The sequence below is a fragment of the Bombina bombina genome, chromosome 6 (genome assembly GCF_027579735.1).
Source record: "Bombina bombina isolate aBomBom1 chromosome 6, aBomBom1.pri, whole genome shotgun sequence".
Lineage (NCBI taxonomy): Eukaryota > Metazoa > Chordata > Amphibia > Anura > Bombinatoridae > Bombina > Bombina bombina.
In genome coordinates, this window is record NC_069504.1 from 570,344,087 (window position 1) to 570,368,040 (window position 23,954).

Here is a 23,954-nt window from a genome sequence, read left to right on the forward strand (position 1 = left end):
AGTTCTTTCAATAAAAATTATTTTAAAACAAAAGTGGTTAGTGATGCCAATATAGGGAATCTATTTATCAGTTATGAAGTATAGTGTGGGCGTCAGGGGATTTGATTTGAGGTTGAAGTTTTGAACTGAGTTGGTTGTGTGAGGGAAATAAGGAGGGAGGAGGGTTGATGGTCAGGGGAAGGGAATATGAGAGGAAGGAAAGAGGGAGAGAAGATGGGGGAAGGGAGAGATAGAGAGGAAGAAGAAAGAAAAAAAAACGAAAAAAAAAAAACTGTTAAATTAGGGAGGGGAAACCTGCTAAGGTCGTGTAGGGTGGTTACATTTTTGAATAGTATTGTCAGATTGTTCTATTCCACAATGCACATATCATCTCGTGTTTTGTGAGATTATGGGTTCGAGAGTAGTGGTACCTCTAGGGAGAGGAGCTCCGAAACCTGATTTTTCCAATCTTGACGAGAAGGGGTATTTTGTGTTTTCCAGAGTTTGGGGATTAATTTTTTGACCGCTGTAATCATGATCACTAGGAGAGTGTTGTGGGCAGCGCTACTTGTTTTGGGGAGTGATCGGAGTAGAAGGGTTTCAATATCAATATGGGTTGGGGTACCCAATAGATCCGAGATTTCATGAGAAACCTCGAGCCAGAATCTTTGAAGTTTCGGGCAGGACCACCATATGTGGTGAAGTGAGCCCTCCTCTCCACACCCCCTCCAGCATGAGGTGGGTTTTAATATTGGGGGGGTATTGTATTTTTTTTTTACAGGTAAAAGAGCTGATTACTTTGGGGCAATGCCCAACAAAAAGCCCTTTAAGGGCTGGTAAAAGAGCTGGTTACTTGGTAATTTAGAATAGGGTAGGGCATTTTTTTTAATTTTGGGGGCTTTATTATTTTATTAGGGGGCTTAGATTAGGTGTAATTAGTTTAAACTTCTTGAAATTCTTTTTTATTTTCTGTAATTTAGTGTTTGTTTGTTTTTGTACTATAGTTTAGTTTATTTAATTTAATTTTAGGTAATTGTAGGTAATTTATTTAATGATAGTGTAATGTTAGGTTTAATTGTAACTTAGGTTAGGATTTATTTTACAGGTAATTTTGTAAGTATTTTAACTAGGTAGATATTAAATAGTAAATAACTATTTAATAACTATTCTACCTAGTTAAAATAAATACAAAGTTGCCTGTAAAATAAAAATAAACCCTAAAATAGCTACAATATAATGATTATTTATATTGTAGCTATCTTAGGGTTTATTTTACAGGTAAGTATTTAGTTTTAAATAGGAATTAGTTAGTTAATACTAGTAATATTATTTAGATTTATTAAAATAATATTTAAGTTAGGGGGTGTTAGGGTTAGACTTAGGTTTAGGGGTTAATAAGTTTAATATAGGTGGCGGCGGGGTCTGGGGGCGGTTTAGGGGGTAATAACTTTATTTAGTTGCGGCGGTGTAGGGGGGGCAGATTAGGGGTGTTTAGACTCGGGGTACATGTTAGGGTGTTAGGTGCAGACATCTCCCATAGGAATCAATGGGATATCGGGCAGCAGCGAACATGAGCTTTCGCTATGGTCAGACTCCCATTGATCACTATGGGATCCGCCGCCTCCAGGGTGGCGGATTGAAATCCAGGTACGCTGGCCCGGATTAGTGACAAGCATACCTGGTAGTAGTTTGATAACTACCAAAAATAGTCAGATTGTGCCGAACTTGCGTTTGGAACATCTGTAGTGACGTAAGAATCGATCTGTGTTGGACTGAGTCCGGCGGATCGAAGCTTATGTCACTATATTCTATTTTTGCCGGGCTGTAGGGGTTGATAACTTAGGCGAATCAGCCTCGCCACAAATACGCTGCGGAATTCAAGCTTATTTGCGGTTGACGGCTTGATAACTAGAGGCCAATGACTTAAACAGATTAAATCTTGCAATCATCTTGTTTTACAGTCTTGTATATTATTCGTGGAACTGTGGGAGGAGTCTTCATTGGTATAATGATTTTGGTGGTGTACTTTGTCCGTGTTAAAGGTGAGCTGATAAAAAAGAGCAATCAAAAATAATAAAAACAAAACAAAAACAAGACAACATTGTTTCAGAAAATATAGAATTCTTATATATATTTTAATTATTTCTAGGAAAAAAGAAGCAAAAAAAATATAGGTAATGTATCTATGTATATATGTTTATTTCTTTGATTTGATATGTATTATTGTACTTGAGTAGTTTGATTATTTCATTAACTAATACTAATTTGATAAGAGTTTAAAGGGACATTAAACTTCAACTACAATAGAAGGGTTAATACTAATCATGCTGCTTTTCCCTCCTGTACCTGCAGCTCTCTTTAAATGTGTTCTCTTATTTTAACTCAATACAGAATCCAGTTGGTAAAGCTCTGCATTTTATACTGGGTGTCGCCATCTTGTAACACTCATACTGTTACATCCTGTGACATCCTGTTCACTTTCACAGATCTGTGATGTTACTGACTTTTTCACAGCTGTACTTTGCACTTCAGTATAGGTCACATGATAGTGCTGAAGTGTTACATTTCTGAAGTTTTCTGCACAGTTTAAAAGTTACGCAACAAAAAAAAAAAAGATGGCGGTACCCAGTGTGAAGATGCAGAGCTTCACTAACTGATCATTGTAAAGTTTGAAAATAAGAAAACGACTTTGAAGACAGCTGCAGGCAAATGAGGGAAACAATAGCATTGTGAGTAGTAACCATGTTACTGTAGTTGTACTCTGCAGTTTAATGTCCCTTTAAATATTAGTATAACTTGTATTGAGAGATGTGCTTTAATGTGTTAAATATTTAACTAAAATCTCATATCTCACAGAATTAACCGTTACAGTATTTTTTATGAGTTCATATTATGCATAAAATTAGTATTTGTGATTATTGTTTTGGAGGTTTTGCTGCAATCAACTACTTAAAATATTGTGGGCCAGATTACAAATGAAGTGCGAAAATACCAATGGCATCAAAACCTTATATCACTCCTGCTATATCCAGCAGATGGTTAATTTGTTGTACCTTTCAAAAATGTTGTGAGCGGCAAACATTGTGCAAGCTCAAAGTGCTTTACAACAGCACTATATCTAGTGCTAACAAAAAATTACCTGAAAAACAAAATAAAAAAATCCTAAACCCCCCATCAGAATTAATTCCCTTATTGCCATAACCCCATCCCAATTAACACCTACAACTAAGCCCTTGTAATTGCTATTAATTACTAAACTACAGCCCCTCATAGAAACTAACTACTAATTGCAATAAACCTCAATCACAATTATCCTCCCACCACTAAAATACCTAAATGCTAATAACCCCTAAACTGCCAGACACCCCACTGAAAGTGACTTCCTAACTGCTGGACCCCAAAGCAAAACCCCCTTATTACCCCCTAATCTGCATAATCCACAAAACAAAATAACCTGACAATTACTCTCCTAATGCCAGAAACCCCCCCCAAAAAAAATAATACCATCCCAATCAACCACCTAGCTGCCATAACCCCAATGCAATGCAAAATTCCCCTGTTTTCTCTCTTTAATAACCGTATCACAAACCTTGGGGTCGATTTATGAAGCAGCGGATGCTGCTTCCGACCCACTCCGTTTCAGTTCCGCCTGAAGCGGAAGTTAAGAAGCAGCGGTCCTAAGACCACTGCTCCTTAACTCGTCCGCCACCTCTGAGGTGGCGGACAGCAATCAGCCCAATCGAATACGATTGGGTTGATTGACACCCCCTGCTAGCAGCCGCAAATCTGCGTATCTGCAGGGGGCGGCATTGCACCAGCAGTTCACAAGAACTGCTGGTGCAATGATAAATGCTGACAGTGTATACTGTCGGCATTTATCGATGGGCGGCGGACATGATACGCTACATCGTATCATGTCCGTCCGCACAATAGTAAATTGACCCCCATCTCTCTATTCCTTCTGCTTTTAACCCCCAACTAATAAAATAATTTGTTCCAGCCACCAGTAGTTTAAAAGACCTTTATTCTTTCATCAGCTAGGGTCTTAGACAAAAATACAACGTTTCAGGCCTGCTATAGGCCCTTAGTCATGTCTAAGGGCCTATAGCAGGCCTGAAACGTTGTATTTTTGTCTGAGACCCTAGCTGATGAAAGAATAAAGGTCTTTTAAACTACTGGTGGCTGGAACAAATTATTTTATTGTCTGGAGTGTTTGCAGGATAAGGCAGATCCTGGGTTCCGTGCCCCACAAGCCACATATCCTTTGGTGCTGTTTTCCACACTTTCTGTAAGGATTTAACCCCCAACTGCCATACCTCAATTCAAAATCCCCCTGCTATTAACTCCTTAACTGCCATAACCCCATTGCCAAATTCCCCCCTCCCCCATTAACAATACATTCATGCAGGATGTTTTTATTTGATAAAAATTAAGCAATGAGATGAATGGGTTGAATTCAATTAAAACAATAACAAAAGGAGCAGATATGGTGTATTAAAATAAAATAAAAAATCTGGAGAAGAGGCGGAACATGGCAAGGGACAGTAAGAAAAGGACACCAAGTTATGCAGGATTAATATTTTTTCCTATGGGGCTTTTTTAAAGTATTTTTTTAGTTGATCTTATAATTGATTTTAGTAAAAACCTACTTAGTAGGTTTAAGGGGTTTGGAGAGTCTAAGCGTCATGCCATTTTAGATAAGGGGTCTTGTAGTGAGTGGGATCTTACCATAAGGGTCAGTTTAGTTGAGGGACCTTGTGGAGGGAGGGTCCACAGTGGGGAATATTACAGGATAGGGGATGTTTTTCTGTTTTTATTAGATTATTTGATGGAAGCATAACTAGGTAAGCTTAGGCACAGCAATACAGTATTATGAACTAGCTGCTGATTGTCATTGGCTCACCTGATGTGTTCAGCTAGCTCCCAGTAGTGCATCACTGCTCCTTCAACAAATGATGCCACAAGAATGAAGCACATTTTTATAATAGAAGTACATTGGAATGTTGTTTAAAATTGTATGCTCTGTCTAAATCATGAAAGAACAATTTTGTTGTTTATGTCCCTATACTTATTTCAGTATTTATGTGATAAAGCTATGCAGGTTGAATATGTAGGAATTACATTTCTACTGGATCTTCATGGTAATATTTTTTATAATGGAAAATAAATACATTATATGATAATATCTGAAGAAGGTAAAACAGTAATTGAGAAAAATGAAGGTTACTTTGTAAGCATACCCTCCTATAAACACTAAAAAAAACACGTTTATGCTACTTATTACATTTCTCTGATTTTTTTTCCTTTTATTTTAAAGTGACTCAGATGCAACAGAACTGCAGGGTGATGAATGTAAGTAACCAGACAATACATTTTCTTATTTTAGAAATAAATGGGCTTCAGCACAAAAACTGTGTTTTTCCCTGCACTGTTAATATTTCCATGCCACCATCTTAATGAAGCTGTCTTTATTTATCAAGCTATCTTTTTATTTCTTTACAGACAATTTTATTTATTTATTTTCTTTGTAATAATAATTATAACTAAAAACTTGACACAACAAAAGGACTAAAATAGTATGAGGAAGCAGGGAAAAAGCTCCAACAACTCCCTCTTCAGATCTTATCTTTGGTTTCTTCCAACAAATGTATACCTAAACATCTGACTGAACACAAACAGGGGCTCCTAAAGGCTTGATTCACCACCCTGTGCCACTAGGTGCTGCAATACCTGTTACCCAAGTTGCCCCTCCATTAGGTCCAGAGGCACCCCCCTGTTACTCCCACAACCTGTGAAACCCATGCATCCACCACTGCAGCACTTTCTACACACTCTTCTCCACACTTGCAATTAACTCCTTTAACCTCATTGAACATCCACTTGCACAGCACTACCCCCACAGGACACCTGCTGATCTGCAGATCCCTTGTTTGCATTTACAGATTCTGTATCAGGTCCCAGAAAACTTTATGCCAAAACAGCAACACAGTCCATCCTCCTACTGAATCTTCTTCTCTTAACAGCTCAAAAGCCACCACCTTTCTTGACTCACTCCTCCAGACTGTAGGGGACATTAACTGATCAAAGTGGAAGGTATAAATTATTCCTGCATGTCTCTCCTGGACCGCAACCATCAGGACATGTCATGATACTTTCACTTTGCCTCCTTTGTGGCTCTCTGCAGCTAGGTTCCTTGCCACTCTTTCTCTGATTATGGAAGTAAGCTATCATCCTGCCTCACAATACATAAAATACAAAACATTTGATGATCTAAAATTATCCTCTGGCATTACAAGATCACTTGCAAAATTCTAGAAAGGCAGATTTTGCTATACTTCTTTTCCCTGAGTCTTCCCTGCATTTCTGGGGCACAATTACATATACGGCGCAGGCTTCAGCGCAACCGCTGCAACCCGCGCCGCCCGTAATTTTACCTTGCACATTGGGCTATTACATATAGGGCGCCAGCAGTTTATAAAGTGCCGTAAGTCAGATAAACTAGCGATGTCCAGAAATGAGTGTAAATACAAATTTCTGGAGTCACTAGTGACTTACGGCACTTTAGAAACTGGTGGTGCCTAAGAAAAGTAAAAAAAAAAATCTAATCTCCCGTAAAAGTCTAACACACCTCCCAAAAATAAACCCAACACGTAAAACCCCTATATCCGCAATCCCCCCTCTCACAACTAATAATAAATGTATTAACCCCTAAACCGACAACCCCCACAACGCAATAAGCCTAATTAAACTAATAACCCCTATATCGCCATCAAACCCACACCGCAAGTAATAACTAAATTTTTAACCCCTAAATCCGCCTAACCCCAACATCGCAAACTACCTATTAAAAGTATTAACCCGTAATCCGCCATTAACCAACAACGCAAACTTCCTATTAAAGTATTAACCCCTAAACCGCCAAAGCCCACAACGCAAATAAATAAATTACTAAGCCCCCTAGCCTAACACCCCCTAACCTAACAACCCCTAAATAAATCAAAATTACAAAATACTAAAGTTACTATTAAAATAAAAAAAACTAACACTTCTTTAAAAATAAAAATAAACTAAGTATAAATTAAAGGGTCAGTCTAATCAAAATTGAAATTCTAGTGTAGACTGTCCCTTTAAGATAAAATTACAGAAAATAAAAAAATCTAATATTACATAAAATAAAAAACAAAAATTACCAAATTTAAATTAATTATACCTAATCCCTATGAAAATAAAAAGCCCTCCCAAAATAAAAACACCCCCTACTCTAAGAATAAACTACCAGTAGCCCTTAAAATGGCCTTTTTGCAGGGCATTGCCCCAAGATAATCAGCTCTTTTAAAAAAAATAAATAAACAAAGTCCCCCCTAACAGTGAAACCCCCTACCCACCAAACTCCCCCAAATAAAAGAACCTAACACTAAAAAACCTAAACTACCCATTGTACTGAAAAGGGCATTTGTTGGGCATTGCCCCGGTGGGGGATTGCGGTTGACAGGTAGATAGATATTGCGCATGCGTTAGGTGTTTATTTTTGCAGCTAGTTTCAGGATTTACGGTGCTCCCATACTCAGCACAAGGCCTGCTGCGGCTGCCTTGTATGGCGAGGTAAAAATGGAGTAAGATTTCTCCATTTTCGCCACGTAAGTCCTTGCGCTGAATATTGGATAATTTGCGACGCAATCCCATGTTAGCCTATGGGAGTAAAAATTGCGGCCGACAGGTGAAATATTTGTGCCGCATTTATATGCGGTGCTGTATATAGGATGCCAAACCTGCGCAAAAACCGACGCAGCCGGCTTTTGCGGGCGATGCCGCATATGTAATGTAGCCCCTGAACGTAAAGGAGAGAAAAGCCAGGTGCAATTTAGCACTGCATGACATAAGAGTTCTGTTACATTTACACTTTGTGCTTTGTATTTTATATTACTTTGCACTTAATATTAAGGTTTTTTTTAAAAAATTCCCAAAACATTTTTTAATTGAGGAATAACAAAACATAGTCATACAATTCACATCTTGTACATAATAAAAGTAACATTTAAAGGCAAATGAAGTCCAATATCTGGCATCATTCACATATACAAAGTCATTTTATACAACATAGTATATCTTCTGTGGAGTTTTAAACTTTGATGTTACACTCAATGTGAAACATGAATAGAGACCTCAAATAATTTTTCCATTTAGAAGGGTGCTTTGTAACAGTTATCTTGTTTTCAATAATTTTCTGGGTGGGGGGAATAGGGAAGGCTGATAACACCCGTACAAGAGATCTTGTTTATAAATTATCTAAACACACACACACACACTGAAGTAATGGCACTTATATAGGCAAGCTCCCAATATAGATATTTTATGTATTCTCAATTGAATATATTTAATCTTAAATCCTTGGATAAGATTTTTAAATTGGTAGTGGTGCTGGCATCTAATCAACTTATAGAAAAGAAATTGGAAAGAGTTCCAAAAAAGTGATGCCTTGATAGCACTCTGTGCCCAGATTTGTGTGAGGCTGGAGATTTTAAAATATGACTTATATTTAACAAAAAATAAAAAAAATGGGAAATAACATTAAAATATTTAAGAGTAAATTGCTAGGTCCACACTGAGAGTTATCTATTATTTGTTGTATAGATGGCCTTAATTGTGGTATATACAAGAGATTAACATTAACCACTGATTAATATATTGCACAAATGCTCATATTCCATGGTTATTAATTTGAACCAAATCCCATGAGTCACTAATAATTCACTAAATAATGTGAGTGATTCATGTTAAGGTTTTACTAGATATACGTAAATTTCCTTATTTATGTTGTATTGGCAGATTGTGTATAAAATCTCTTTGGTTGTGTGATAGCTAGATAAAAAATAGAATTTACCATGCAGTGTTAATGCAAATTATTGAGACAATGGTGTGTTTGTACCAGTACATTGAATTGCTGTATTGCAGTTGGTCGTATATACAAAAAATTTAATTGGTTTATTTTATATACAAAGGCACTGAATATGGGTGTCATGATCCGGTGTAAATGCGCTCAGGACACAGACCCTCGGGGCAGTGGTAGGGATTTGAAGACACCGACCCCTGACCCGGGGAAGAGTATCCTGGACGTGGATAGATGATATTCTGTGATTCATAGTTGCTAGAAGTTATTGTAGAATAAATGGAGAGTGCAACATTTGTATACAATATATTTTGAGTTCACTGTGACTTATAGTTAGTTAATAGAAGTAACTGCAGGATTCAATGAGAGAAAAATATAGCAAAGTGGAATGTTCAGGCTTCAGAGTAATCTGGTAAAAGATTGACACTTAGATGCAAACTAAGGATTGTTGCAGGTTCACAGTACATAATATTATATAAAGCTGTATGTCAGTGTTAAAGCACAGCTGCACAGGTACTTAGACAAGCTGCAAGTTTAGGCATTAATTACTGTTTGTGCATTTAGATGCAAACTTGGTTTGTTGCAGGTTCACAGTAAATATTATTATAAAGAGCTGTATGTCAGTAATTAGCAGAGCAGCACAGGTGAAAGTTAAGTTTAAGGCATCAATTACTTTTTGAACATATATTGGAGAATCACAGGAAAGCTTTTAATTGAACACATAGATGCAGAGTTCAGAATATGTTAACATATTTGCAGCAGGATATTTCAGCAATGACAACTTGTAGCAGAGAAATAGTTATAAAGTTCTGAGTAGGATGCTGTTGTAATTAGAGAGTGATGATAACCAAAAGTATGCTTGAATTATAATAAAGTTCTGAGTTTGTTAAGTAGCAGTGTCCAGGAAACAGAAAATGGAATTATTTGGATACTTGCGATTTGATGATTTTAGGCATTGGAATAGAAAATGCTGTACGTTGAAATAGTTGGTAAATTCATACAGGAAACAGTCACAGACCTCTGTTGTTCAGGATCACAACTTCAATGTTAATGCCAGGCACATTAGACCTGAGAAGGCTTAAAAAGAGGCTGAGGTAATCAGGTGCATGAATGATTAATGAGGCAGGCAGGCAAGCTGAATGTGAATACTGCCCAAATGCAGCAGTCAGAGAAGGATTTCTTAAAGGGATAGTGACATTAGGCTGAGATATGTTACAATGGGTATATGGGAATTGATGGTAATAGGTTACACTTTTGTGTGACACTGTTGTATTTTATTGGTTGAGATTTGAAATTAAATTAGTTAGTTTATACAACTGTTATAACTTATTGTGAACTCCACTCTTTGAACTGGTATCACTTGTGTAAGATCGCTAGTGTTACTGATATTCTCTTGAGTAAGGTTGCTGTATACTAAGTATTGATACCTCAGACTATTAGAAGTTAACTATCTGTTAACAGTGTTAACCATTCTTTCCCTTATTCCAGAATATTGATTCTGTGAGTTTGTATTAAGTAAAAGTGCTTTTCTAACTGACCCAGCAATTTGTATTGGTTCACTAGTATCACTGAGTTGCTACGTCCAAATATTTGTGGAATGGCAACAATTGAACACATCACAATACTATTTGTATCTATGTTTGCTATTTGTATCGCTTTCTCACAATTGTGCTCAATGATAGCAATATGGTTGATTTGTATTCGTACTAAATACAGCGTTTCTATGTATCATTCATATGATTATTTCTCATAGATATTAATTGTGTGCTGTATCATTACTATGTGTGCACTGCACGAATCTTGTTGACTAAATAGCTTGCCAGCACTGAAAGTAACATTATACACAGTCTGATTTGCTGCCATGGTATTAGATTTGAGTATTATTGGATCTATGACCTATACTCATTGGTATTCAATGTTCAGTAGTTACCTCAGTTTTGTGGACTATAATAACATTAAATAACTGGTTTTCTATTTACTCTTAATGGTTAAATTTAGAACACATTGGACCCCATTGTCCACAACACCCCCCTGACGCGTTTTGCAGATTAAAGTCCAATGTGTTCTGAATCTGCGTTTACTAAGTAAACTTTTATTTATGGGGGGGGGGGAAGTAATCAGGTAGTATCTGCCAAAATACCAAATGGACACTATAGTGGCCAGGAATGCTAAAACTAAGCATAAGGCTCATGTCTCCAGCTTTTAAGTCTATGAAGTACGGTGGGTCTCAAAAGTAATGAGCTATTTATGTATTGGGGCATAACTGAAGGAATGCCTAACAATGAGGAATCCTTCTGAATTTAAAAAGTGGATCTAACAAGGGATGTGAAATATTCGCTATCACTATCTTATAATGTATGTTTGAGATTGTTGAGGTTGTTAAAGTCCCAGATGTTGGCTTAGCTAGAATCGTACAAACGTGTTTGTGATTTCCAATCAATGTGGCAATAAGCCTAGTTGGTTGCCTAATGTTCCAAGGCTTTGCATTTAAGTGATGTAGTGGGGTGGGTGTAGAACTAGTTTAACATGTAGCAAATAATAGTCAACTATGCAACAAAAAGTGGTGGTTAGCATACTTCACATAACAATTAAGGTTTTTTACATTTTAACTTTCTATTTTTAATTTTTTGTATACAGCAGTGTATTTAGAATTGTGATTTTACAAATTCAATAAAGGATACCAAGCAAACAAAACAAATTAGATAATAAAAGTAAATTGAAAAGAGGGGGCGGAGCCAGATGTTGAAGCGGCAGGAAGTGTTTTGCTAGAGCTCCTCACTTTATTTCAGATTTCATGGACTAATTCATCACTTTGCTGAAAGTTGATGTATGGCAATAGTACTAAAGTCATATCTGAGGATGCTCTTCTCACTTTGTTCTGCCTATGTTCTTCAACGCTAATTATTCGGCACTGAGAGGTTTCTTGAGCAGTATGGCCTAAGGAAGTAACGTGGAAACTGAAGCCTAGCAAAATTTGTACTGATTTTATTTCTACCTCTCTGCTTCAACATGGACACTATTGAACATGAACTTCATGCCCTTCTGACAAAGTTTGAAGCAGCAATGCTTCAGCAGATCGCCCATGTGTCTCGGACATCACAGTCAGAGGAGGGATATTACTCGAAGGTTGGGCAGTCGGACCCGGTGGAGCAAGCACCCGCAGCGTATCAAGAGCGGAATGTTCAGACTATCAAGTCAGTACGGGCAGATCTTACTTCGCAGAGCGAGGTACAAGACAGCGCAGCCACTTCACTTAACAAGCTGAGTCTGACAGAGAGGGATTCCGGCCACTCGACTATGCCTCAGCAAATGATGGTATGGACGACTCCTAATATGGAGATGGTTAAGCTTACACCAATACCGACGAGACTGGTCACACTGATCACTCCGATTGCAAGACCCAATGATTTGGCCATCTTGCATGAAGTATGTTCTCAACTCCCACTACCTGGAAGGGAATTCACGAATATATTAGAAGGAAACAAGACGGGCATCGGGTAGACATTGTTTTGGGAACTTGAGTGGTAAGATTGAGAACCTAAGTGGTACTGCTCAACAAAATTACTCTCTCCAATCCATATCCCCTCATCCGGAGACTTGTTTAAGTAACTACCCTATACATATGTACTCTCTCCACGCAGCTGACAATAAGTACTAGCTGTTGGTAGACTTTATTTACCAAGAAACAGGTTATAACCTGGTACTCCTTTATAATCACTAATGATCGTATAGTACATTGAGGAAATTTTACTTTAGTGTATACTTTCTTATTTATGACCTGTTTGAAATTGCTTATACAGCGGTCTACTTTATATGTTTTTGTTTTACACTAACCATGTAAATTACTATGTCTTTCTCCCCACTAGGTTCTAGGTTTGTAATTGGAATAGGTTGAGTGGAGATAGTACTGAATCTCTAAAGCCCTATATAGATTTCTAATATATAGCAGTTTATCAGTCACAGCGAGTATATCTGTTTATTAGACTATCCCACTCCATATTTGACTAGCTGGCATCTACTTAGTTCCCTTTCCCATATAATCCCACAAGTCTAAACAAACTAATCCTTCTGTTTGCAATCAGGTGGGAATGTAGGCAATGCAATTGATATGTCCATTTTATGTAATAAGCAAACCAATTCTACTACTATTTAGCAGAGCAGAGGGACAGAGTATGGTGATCTGTTATAATACAGGTCTTCACATAGTTCTCATTATGTAAGTTTCTTCTGAGCACTCTAACATGCCAAAGTCTACTAGCCCAATGTGATGACCTACACCCTATTACAGTTAGGTACTATTTTTATAGTTTTCTTCATGAGACAGTCATGTGGCACCCATATTGTCTATGATTCTATAAGACTAACCAAGTAACCCAGTGGTTACTATATACAGTACTTACCTTAGTTAATTTTGGAAATAGCTCAATGTTTAATGATTCAGAATTGGTCTATTTACTCTTATATATATCCTGTACTACATCCTTATTCTGGGCCACCATATTGACAGGGAAAGTATGTCAGATCCTCACCATGTTAGATTTTTTGCCAATGGTGTTAGGACAGGCATGTCAATTTATCAACGTAAAGGTATTTCATTAATTGTAGTTTTGCAATAATATCACTTACTTTTGATATAAATGTTTATCATGCTATTAGCTAAAAGTCAGTGTTCTTTCAGGGTATGTCCTGCTGCTCTTTTTGTTTGCACTATTTTTACATGCGGGGACTGGGGGATGTCATTGTGCTGAGTCTCATGGGAAAGAAGATGAGTATAGCTTATTGCTTATGTGGCCGTGCCGCCGCCGGCCGAGGTGGCACGGTCATGGGCTTGGACTCCCCAGATGACTGCAATTCAACAAGTTGTATTCTATTTGCTAATGAAACTGTATGACTGAGATACCCTGTAATATCGTCATTAGAGTAATATGTAATGCTTGCCAGGATTTCATCAATATGTCTCGGTTGGTAATTTGGGACATAATACGACTTAATATTGTTTTTGTTTATCAACTGTGATTGGTTTTACATCCCGTATTCATTTCCATTCAGTTCATGTGTAAGCTCCCCAAAACTCATTGCATGTATATATTCTCTTTTTTGTAAAACTTCAAGGATAGCACTTGTTTACATATCTCTGGACTCCTATTGGTCATGCCTTACAGGTTCGGTGTGTACGTCCTACCCCCACAGTCTTATTTACCTAGTTGTATATTATAAGTTGGTTGGCTCCGTTTCCCCCCCTAGGGGCCACCCCCTAGTAGCTTATTGAGTAAGCAAAGGAACACAGATTCCATTGCATATTTCCCTATTGATTATTATATATTAGACATAAGATAGCGGCCTTTGATACTCCCACCCTTTTCCACCCTCTATGACAAAAAGGATCAGAATTGTATTAGTCCCATATTGCTTATATGTCGTGTATTTATGGTACCAAAGTTAATATTTACTGATCAGGGAAATCATTTGTCATAGCTATTAAATGTACAGGATGTTTGTTTTTCATTCACATGTGTTTATCTTTAGCATTGTTAATTTCTTCTGTATGATAGATGTGAACTATAGGCTTTACTTGATGATGTTATCACTATGCAGACATATGTCTATTGGTTTAATTATCCTGTAAGCTTGTTTATGCTTTGTATGATGTTGGACCTCAATAAAAAAATTTAAAAAAAAAAAAAAAAAAAAAAGTAAATTGGAAAGTTGTTTAAAATTACATGCTCTATCTGAATCATGAAAAAAATTGGGTTTCATGTAAATTTAATGTAATAATACTGAAAGGAGCCAATTTGAAGTGTAAAGTAATATAAAATACAAAGTGTAAGTGTAACAAAACTCTCATGTCATGCAGTGCTATATTGCATTGGTCTTGTCTTTCCTTCACATACAGTAATGCAGAGAACACCTCTTAGAAAAGTATAGCAACAATTTTCTGTCTAGAATCTTGAGAGATCTCGCAGTGCTGGAGGGTTCCACCCTTTTCCTTTTAGCATTCAGTGAGTTCAGCCCATTTGAAGTTTGCACTACAATTTCTCTCTAAGCAGGAGAATCTTTAATCATCAGGCCCTATGTCCTTTAAGTTTTATTATGTTTAAGTTTGTACTTTCTATTTTGAACGATGATGCATTTAGATTATGTATAAAGCTGTGTATTTAGGAATTTGAAACCTGGAACTTCAAGAGGGATAAGAGATGCATTCCATTGAAGTAATGAGGCTCTCTGGGATACATAATCTCACAGTAAAGAGTGAAGTTAACAGTGGACCATCTGACACTGATATACATTCTCAGTTTGTAGCATATACAAATTAAACAAATGTTATCAGTATAATTTATTTCATTTGCTTCTAGTTTAGTATACATTACTTTTCTGTTAGTTAAGTAACGGCTAGATTTGGAGTTTGGCGGTAGATGTGGTGCGATAGCTACGCATGGTTTATGTCTAACGCACGGCATTGTTTAACGCCGGTATTTAGAGTTCCAAAAAAACCTTCTAACGATACTCCTAACGCGTGTATTTCACACGCGGAATCCTGCCCGCGTTAGACAGTCTCCCATAGAGATCAATGGAAATGCAAACAAACACGCTTTTTTCATCTAACACTCGATCTCGCGAGAAATACGCACAGCTCGGTCATATGACGCATACCACATAATGCACAACAATAACACGCCGCAAATGTCACAACAACAATCACTAAACAAAGCACATAAGCATTACACATTCAGAAGCGGGGGGAATTTTAATTAAATAAAATACAGGGAATACGCATATACTTTAAGATGCGGAAATACGGAAAATAACAACAAGGAAAAAAATAAATAAATCATACACTAGCAAAATACTCGCATTCAATATTACTATATATTAGGACAAACATACATATACAACACTTCACTAATACCACACCATCGCAAATTAACATTTAAACATAATACTATTGGACAATGTTATAGAAAACGAGCACTATGACATCATCGCATTCTACACATTCCACAAATACTAACTCCAAATGAGCATGCGCAAATTCACACACCTAATACACATTGCACAAATAATAAGTAAGAATAAATCACACCTGAACACAATTTACAACGCAAACCGGTACATCATTAAACATTTACACAGGGTATATAAGCACCACACAAGAATGGCTTCTCTCACAGTGTTGCTGGTGGGTTTTTGGAGATTGGAGCTTAGAGATTTTGTGCATTATTGTGAGTCAGTTAGTGGTAGTGGGAGTTAGAGAGTTAGTGGTAGTGGGAGTTAGAGAGGTAGTGGTAGTGTGAGTTAGAGAGTTAGTGGTAGTGTGAGTTAGAGAGTTAGTGGTAGTGTGAGTTAGAGAGTTAGTGGTAGTGTGAGTTAGAGAGTTAGTGCTAGTGTGAGTTAGTGAACGACAGTTGGTTTGGGTGAGTGTGCGAGTGCTTTTTCTGTACACTTAACACATTTACACGCAAACACATTCAATACATACATACACTTATCAATAACACTACATACACTCCATACCCCATACCCTCTCATACTACACTCCATACCCCATTCCCTGTAGTCCCATTCCCTTTCATCCCATTTACTCTTATCCCATACCCCATCCCCATCCCCTAGTTACATTTAGTTTACATATCCTCCTTTTAGTCTTCTTCTTTTTGTTCATTTAAATACTCCTTACCCTCTTTTATTTATATCCCTTTCACACTTTCTGCACTTTTTTTGGTCTTTTTAGTTCTTTATTTTGACCCCCTTTCATTTGATCACACTCACTTTTTGTTTGCTTATTTGGGGTTTAGTTTAGGGAAGAGATGGAGGGCAGGCAGGGGAGAGGTAGAGGGGGGAGGAGAGGGAGAGGGAGAGGAACAGGGCAGGAAGGGGGGCAGGAAGCGGGGGTGGAAGCGGTGGGTGGACCCAGCCACTTGGTTCAAGATGAACAAGTGGCTGGGCCCAGAGGCGAACAGAGTAGGGCTTCACAGTCCGGGAAACAGAGGGCATCGTCACAGGGGAAGGCCAAGGCGACTAGGGAGGCAAGGTTTTCTATGAAGGAGAAGGAGGCCCTCTTAGATGCCTATATGGCCAGGTATAGGAGGCTGCAGCATCAGAAGACCACCCCGACTGAGAAGAGGAAGCTCTGGCATGTGATAAGGAATGCAGTCAATGCAGTGGGTGGCCGGAACAGAGATATGGACTCTATTAAACATCGCTACCGGGACTGCAAGATGGATCTTAAGAAAAAGTTAAGCCAGGAGGCCCAACATGCCGCAGGAACCGGTGGCGGCCCTGCACTGGAAATCGATTACTGCAGATGGGAGGAAATGGATATAGTCGGTATCGGAGGAATTGATACCGGGAGCCTGCCATTCTCATCTGACGGTAAGCTCATTTAAGAATAAATTAACATACGAATTTATTTCAAGGGACACTATACGCAAACCTTTCCTTTCATGATTAAGGTAGAGAATACAATTTTAAACAACATTCCAATTCACTTATATTACCTAATTTGATTCATTCTTTAGATATACTTTAATGAAGAAATAGCCATGCACACGGTGAACCAATCACAGGAGGCAGCTATATTCAGCTACCAATCAGCAGCTTCTAAGCATATGTAGATATGCTTTTCAGCAAAGAATATACAGAGAATGAAGCAAATTAGATAAGAAAAGTACATTAGAAAGTTGATTATAATTGTATGCTTCTAAATCATGAAAGATAAAACATTGGGTTTCATGTCCCTTTAAGGATCAGATTAATGCTATTACGTTGTTTACACGCATTCACAATTACTTTGCGGTTACATCAGTATCTAGGCTATAGGTTAGGTGTGCATTTAAACAGACTGAAAACAAACGCTAAAACATTCAGATTGACCAGAGATATCACAAACACGGTTTAGAAAATGCGGAAATCGTATTTTGATTGTTAGATTTCAAAGTGGATTAATGAGGCTGCATTTGTAATTGCATCGTAAGCTAAGTAATTTAAACCTTTATTTTGAAATATGCTAATATATACATTTATTTATTTTTCTAATATACAGAGTCTGGGGAGGAGGCAGCACAGCAACTACAGGCTCCTCCTTTTCCCCGGGATGAGAGTGGTGGGGATGAATCTCCACCTCGGAGGGAAGAGGCCCCCCTTGACGAAGAGGCCCCCCTTGACGAAGAGGCCCCGGAAGCAGAGGAAGAGGCCGCGGAAGCAGAGGCCCCTCAAGGACCAGCAGGCCGCCATGCACCAGCAGGCCGCTGTGCACGGGCACCCCGCCGTGCACAACAAGAGGAAATAGCGGAGGTGCGGGTTCTACTAGACTACATTGACCAGATGCGTAACTCCCGGATACAAAATATAGAAGGCAGAACTAGAATTATTGAAGGACAAAACAATATCATTGAAGGCCAAACCCAAATCATACACCTCCTTACTCGAATAGAAGAAGCCCAAAACAGAACCTTTAGACTCCAACAAGAGATGTTTAATTTCTTCCGGGAGGCGCATGCTGGTCTGCCTCCTGCTGGTCTGCCTCCTGGTCCGCCATCTGCTGGTCTGCCTCCTGCTCCTGGGCCTCCTGCTCCTGGGCCTCCTGCTTCTGGGCCGCCATCTGCTGGGCCTCCTGCTCCTGGGCCGCCATCTGCTGGGCCTCCTGCTGCTGGGCCTCCTTCTGCTGGGCCTCCTGCTGCTGGGCCTCCTGCTGCTGGGCCATCTTCTCCTGCCGGGCCATCGTCTCCTGCCGGGCCATCTTCTCCTGCCGGGCCATCTTCTCGTGCTGGCCCATCTTCTCCTGCCGGCCCATCTTCTCCTGCCGGCCCATCTCCTCCTGCCGGCCCATCTCCTCCTCCTCACCTTGGTCGTCCCAGTACTCTTCCTTCCACTCTTCCCACAACATCTCCAATGAGAACTCGTCGGAGTCAGCAGTTGACCCTCCCAGAGCCTCAGCCCCGTGGGAAGAGGGGAAGGAAGAGGAAGTAAGTATTTGTTTTCATGTTTAATGTTTTTTTTTATTTAATGTGTAATGGATAGGTATGTGATGATGTGGTTTTCATACACTTGTGGACCACACTCTGTATATAATCTACTTCTATGGGACCGGGTCCATGGAGGCAGATTGTTTGCAGAGTGTGGGTTATAAGTGTGTGAAAACCACATCACATACCTATCCTTGTTCATGATATTGATTGGTTTCTGTGATGTGATGTCCAAACTGTTTCCCGAATCGCAAACAAAATTACCATTACAATTATCCATGATGGCATATTACTGTTTGAATGCCAATAACACAGCTTAAAGGGACAGTCAGAACATTATTGATTACAAAGAAAACACTGTATTACGCATTATCAAGTTGGAAACAACAAAACATGGAGAAATACGTGTGACTTATGTGCTTACCCTTGTATCTATGCCTATGAAAAATGACCACTTATTTGTTGTTCTGACATAACAACATTTTAGACATCAATGATCAATACATGGTAAATATGCTGTATGAGCTCAAGGTTTTAGATATACAAATGCTATCCAAATGCCCTCTAGTGGTCAAATTGCATAATGATTACATGCACTCTTCAAGCTCTAAGAAATGAGCACACGAACCTCATAGGTTTAGCTAGCAAATTAAAATAAACACAGACAAATGATTAATTGGTGAGAAACCTTTGATATCATTGATATTACAAAATTGACTTTTTTTTTTTTTTTTAAATTTGTCTTTATTATTCAGCAGAGTAAATTTCAACATATTGTTTGCATCATGCAACGTCCATATCCAACATCAACATAAGATTAAATTCAACCAGAACTTAACTGTGTTAACAATACCCTTTAACTAAACCAAAACAAATTTGACAATTACTAACACAGTAATTATAAAAATCTGATCCCAACTCTGAGGTCGGTTCCTATCAACTATGAACTAATTTAACTTAATTTTCTCTACTGGTTTTACATATACTACCCACAATTTCTGATCGCTTCACAACTCCTGACCAGTTTTGGGACAAATCCTGTTTGTCACTTGAGTCCTAATAACCCTCCCTACCTCCCTCCCCCCCCCCCCCTCCGCCGAGAAGGAGAGAAAAAAAAAAAAAAAAAAAAAGAAGAAAAGAGAGAGAGAAGAAGGAGAAAAAAGAAATAATAAAAAAAAAAATATGGGGAAGCCCCCCACTAGGAGCTACCATACCCCCAGTAGTACCAGTTCCGAGTTTCTAAATGGAAAAATCATATAGTCTATTTCGACTGCCGAGAAAATTTTAATAAACGCAGACCATTTTGTGAAAAACTTTCTAATGTCCCCTTCATCATTCATGTTAGTGTCCAGCTGTTCTAAAATACATTGTTTTTTTAAACAATTTTTGATCTCCCTAACCGTTGGAGTTGCAGACGATTTCCACTTTTTAAAAATCAGATATCGAGCTGCAATCACTACCATATTGATTAATTTATGTTGAGGGTGTAGTTTTTCCCTGTCTTTTCTCAGAAAAACACTATGACTTAGAGAGATTTCAAACGAAGGGATCTTCACTGTATTTTTTAACCAATATTCTACTTTTTTCCAGAATTGACCCACTCTCGGGCAACTCCATACCATATGGACCAGATCCGCCGCATGTTTTGAACATTTTGGACACTTATTAAATTCATTGTTCCCACATTTCAAACCTTTCTCCGGGGTGAAATACGCCCTATGTAACAGTTTGACTTGTGATTCCCTCCAGGTTGAGGATAATGTGGTCTGAGCTATTCTTGTAATTGAGCCCTGTACCAACTGGACATCCACATTGCTCTCTGGTATTAAGTTGTTCCATTCAACTGAGAGTTTTTCAAGATTTGCTGTGCCTTTAAGAGAGACAAGCAAATAATAGCAAGGAGAAATGGAGAACTGCCCATTTTTCACCATATCTAACCATACCTCCAATCTCCCCCAATTCCATCCCCCAATAGCCTCTCTCCTGAGCTCTGTTACGCAGTGTCTGGCCTGCAGATAGGCAAAGAATTCTCTATTATAGATGTCAAACTCCTGCCTAAGTGATTCGTATGTTTTAACCACTTGATTCTCACTATCCATGAACTGAATAGCCCTATCCAGGCCGACCCTGTGCCATCTTTGAACTGTTGCTGATTCTAAGCCAGCCGGGAACTTCGGGTTGCCCCGAAATGGAACAAACTTAGATACATTACCGTCTAACAATAGGAGCTTGCCCATTTTCCACCAACTTTGTATAGGATTATAAATTGTTTTAAATGATTTCAGCTCCTGGGGAATTAGTTTGGATTTGCAGTGTATTAAGGCTACTGGTAGAAATGGATAGCAAATATTGATTTCTAACTCATTGTTTGTTACATAGTCTTTGGCAAAAATCCAATCCGCCACAATACGTGCTAGATAAACCATATTATACAACCGCACATCCGGTAGTGCAAGACCCCCCTGGTTTCTTGGTAATTGTAATTTGGAAAACGCAATTCTTGTTTTTTTGTTCTGCCATATATATTTTCTCACTACCGCATTCAGCTGCCGGATGTCTTTCCCTTTAAGAATTACTGGAACATTTTGGAGAATATATAGCAATTTTGGGAGTAATATCATCTTAAACAAGGCTATCCTACCAGACATAGACAGAGGGAGGCTTTGCCAGTTTATTAAGCTCTGTTTAATATCCTTAAGAATTGGGGAGATGTTAAGTTCATAGAGCTTATCTATGTTAGATGGAATTACGACACCTAGGTATCTAAAAGCCTCTGACACCATTTTGAAGGGTATGTTTAATGGTGATTCTTTATTTTTTCTCAGCCAGAGCATTTCTGATTTTGAATTGTTGATTTTATAGCCTGAAAAAGCTCCAAATTGTTTAATGATCAGTAATAACTTTGGGAGATTGTCTTTTATATTTGCTATGTAGAGAAGAATATCGTCTGCATACAATGCAATTTTGAGCTCCTTATTTCGTATTTTTATGCCTTCCAATTGGTGTCGTATCATCATAGCTAAGGGCTCTATTGAGATATCAAAAAGCAGGGGGGAGAGAGGACACCCCTGTCGAGTTCCCCTCTCCAGAGTAATCCCTGGCGTAAGGTCGCCATTGACCAGCAGTCTCGTAAATGGCTTGTTGTATAAATTTTTAATCAATTGACAAAATTTACCTTCAAACCCAAATTTAGTTAAGGTCTCTGTTATGTGATCATAATGAACCGAGTCAAATGCTTTTTCCGCATCTATTGAAATGACTGCCTGGTCAGGGATGTCCTCCCTCCCCTCGCTGCCTTCCCCTGTATTGAAATACTCTACCGTCAATAGAACTTCCCTTATCTTTGCTGATGAGTTGCGTTTGTAGAGAAAGCAAAAATTGACTTTTTTAATAATGCAAAACATTATTTGTTTTCTAAACTGTCCCTTTAACAAAATTACATATGCTAACATATAATATATGCAGATTGTTGGTATATCTACATGTACTTGTTCAAACAATAAATATTGAAAACAGATTTATATTGACGTGTTAAATAAAGTCTATTTTCTTAAAGAGACATTATTGTGTTAATTTGTTTTTTAGAAAGACATTTGTTTTAACAATGAATATGGTTTAAAGTCCTTTTAGGAGTGGGGGAAAAAAATATGCTAACAATAATATATTTGGAGATTAACCAATGTGGAACTCATACATGATACAAAAATCAACATTTGCATTAAAGGGACAGTATACTATCTTTTTAACAGAACTGCATGTAATAGACACTACTAGAAACAACAAGATTAACAGATACTGATATCAAAATCAATATTAAAAAGCTTTAAACACTTTCAAAGAAAATCGGGTTATCTCTATTGAAAAGATAGATGAACCCCCATTACAACCGTAAAACAAGACAATACCCCATCATTAACATATGAAAAGACCCTTTACACAAACAGGAGAAAGCTGGAGATGGTACTCACATGAAACTTTGAGGCTTGGCGAGGAGTCTGAAAATTACTTCAATTTTATTTGAACAGAAGCAAAATGAGACGTGTATTTGGTCAACAATTGTCATATAATTGTCTCTCCTTTCAGGATATAACAACTTACTATTGTTTACTGTGCCTTTAAGACTGTTATTTGCCTTACCCTATTTAAACTCATTCTGGTTACCTCACAGTGCTTGGTATTTTCCTCCTTGGAGCCTGTAACCTGAGCCTCACTCTTGCTGACCTCGTTAGCAATCTCCAGCTGTCAGTCCTAGACAGATCCTCTGTTCACTTCAGGGGTTTCCATGCTACTTTCTGCTGCAACCTTGTGCTGTGACGTCACACACCATTCTGTTTACTTCAGACCGGGTGAGTCCTGTAAGCTAGCTCTTCTGCTGCATTTAACTCCACATAAGGTACCTTATTATTGTTATTTAAAACTTATTACTACCTTATACCGCAGTGTGAACACTGGGACTTTTGTGCAACTTAGTTTTGAACCATTCCTGACTTTCCTTTCAACTGAAACACAGTAAGCTTACTATATTTTGTTCCTCATTATTCTTAGAATTGGTAAGTCTATCTTTTAAGTAATCTGCTGTGTATGCTGCGCCCATAAGCTATAGATTACTTTGAGAAGTATACCTAAATTAAGGAAGATATCCAACTTCACACTGTTCTCTCTTAACAGTTGTTGAAGTATGATATCTACCACACACAATATATTTTTATCTAAGAGTAACTTATTTCTACAGTTGTGGTTCTTAAAACATACGCTTTATTAAATGTTTTACAGGAAAGGAAACCTGCACGACATATAAAGTGCCATTCTGAAATAGGAATAGGAATTATTCTATCAGTATTTATTCTAATCCTACACTAACCTGTGCATATTGTTACACACTTGTTACATAATACCAAGCCCGAAAATGAACCCAGTAGATTTGGTTACTCATGTTCAAAGTTTAACAGATAAGGTTGAGTCAATGGCACAAGCTTTGGCTTCTGTGCAACAAGAAAATATATCTTTAAAACAGTATATTAAAGAAATTGCAGACAAACAGAAGGTTGATATTAACCCTGAACCCACTCTCTCAGCACCAGATACATTCTCAGGTGATAGGAAGCATTTCAGAGAATTTAGAAATG

The 23,954-nt window shown here is 38.1% G+C and overlaps 1 protein-coding gene across 1 annotated transcript in view; it reads left to right on the plus strand.

Moving 5' to 3' along the window:
* Window positions 1-23,954, plus strand: part of LOC128663282 (uncharacterized) — a 328,216-nt gene that overhangs the window by 271,898 nt on the left and 32,364 nt on the right. Inside the window, exons 4-6 of the mRNA XM_053717537.1 lie at window positions 1,941-2,021; window positions 2,129-2,153; window positions 5,297-5,331. Coding sequence (XP_053573512.1) covers window positions 1,941-2,021; window positions 2,129-2,153; window positions 5,297-5,331 — 141 coding nt within the window. The remainder of the gene's footprint in view (window positions 1-1,940; window positions 2,022-2,128; window positions 2,154-5,296; window positions 5,332-23,954) is intronic.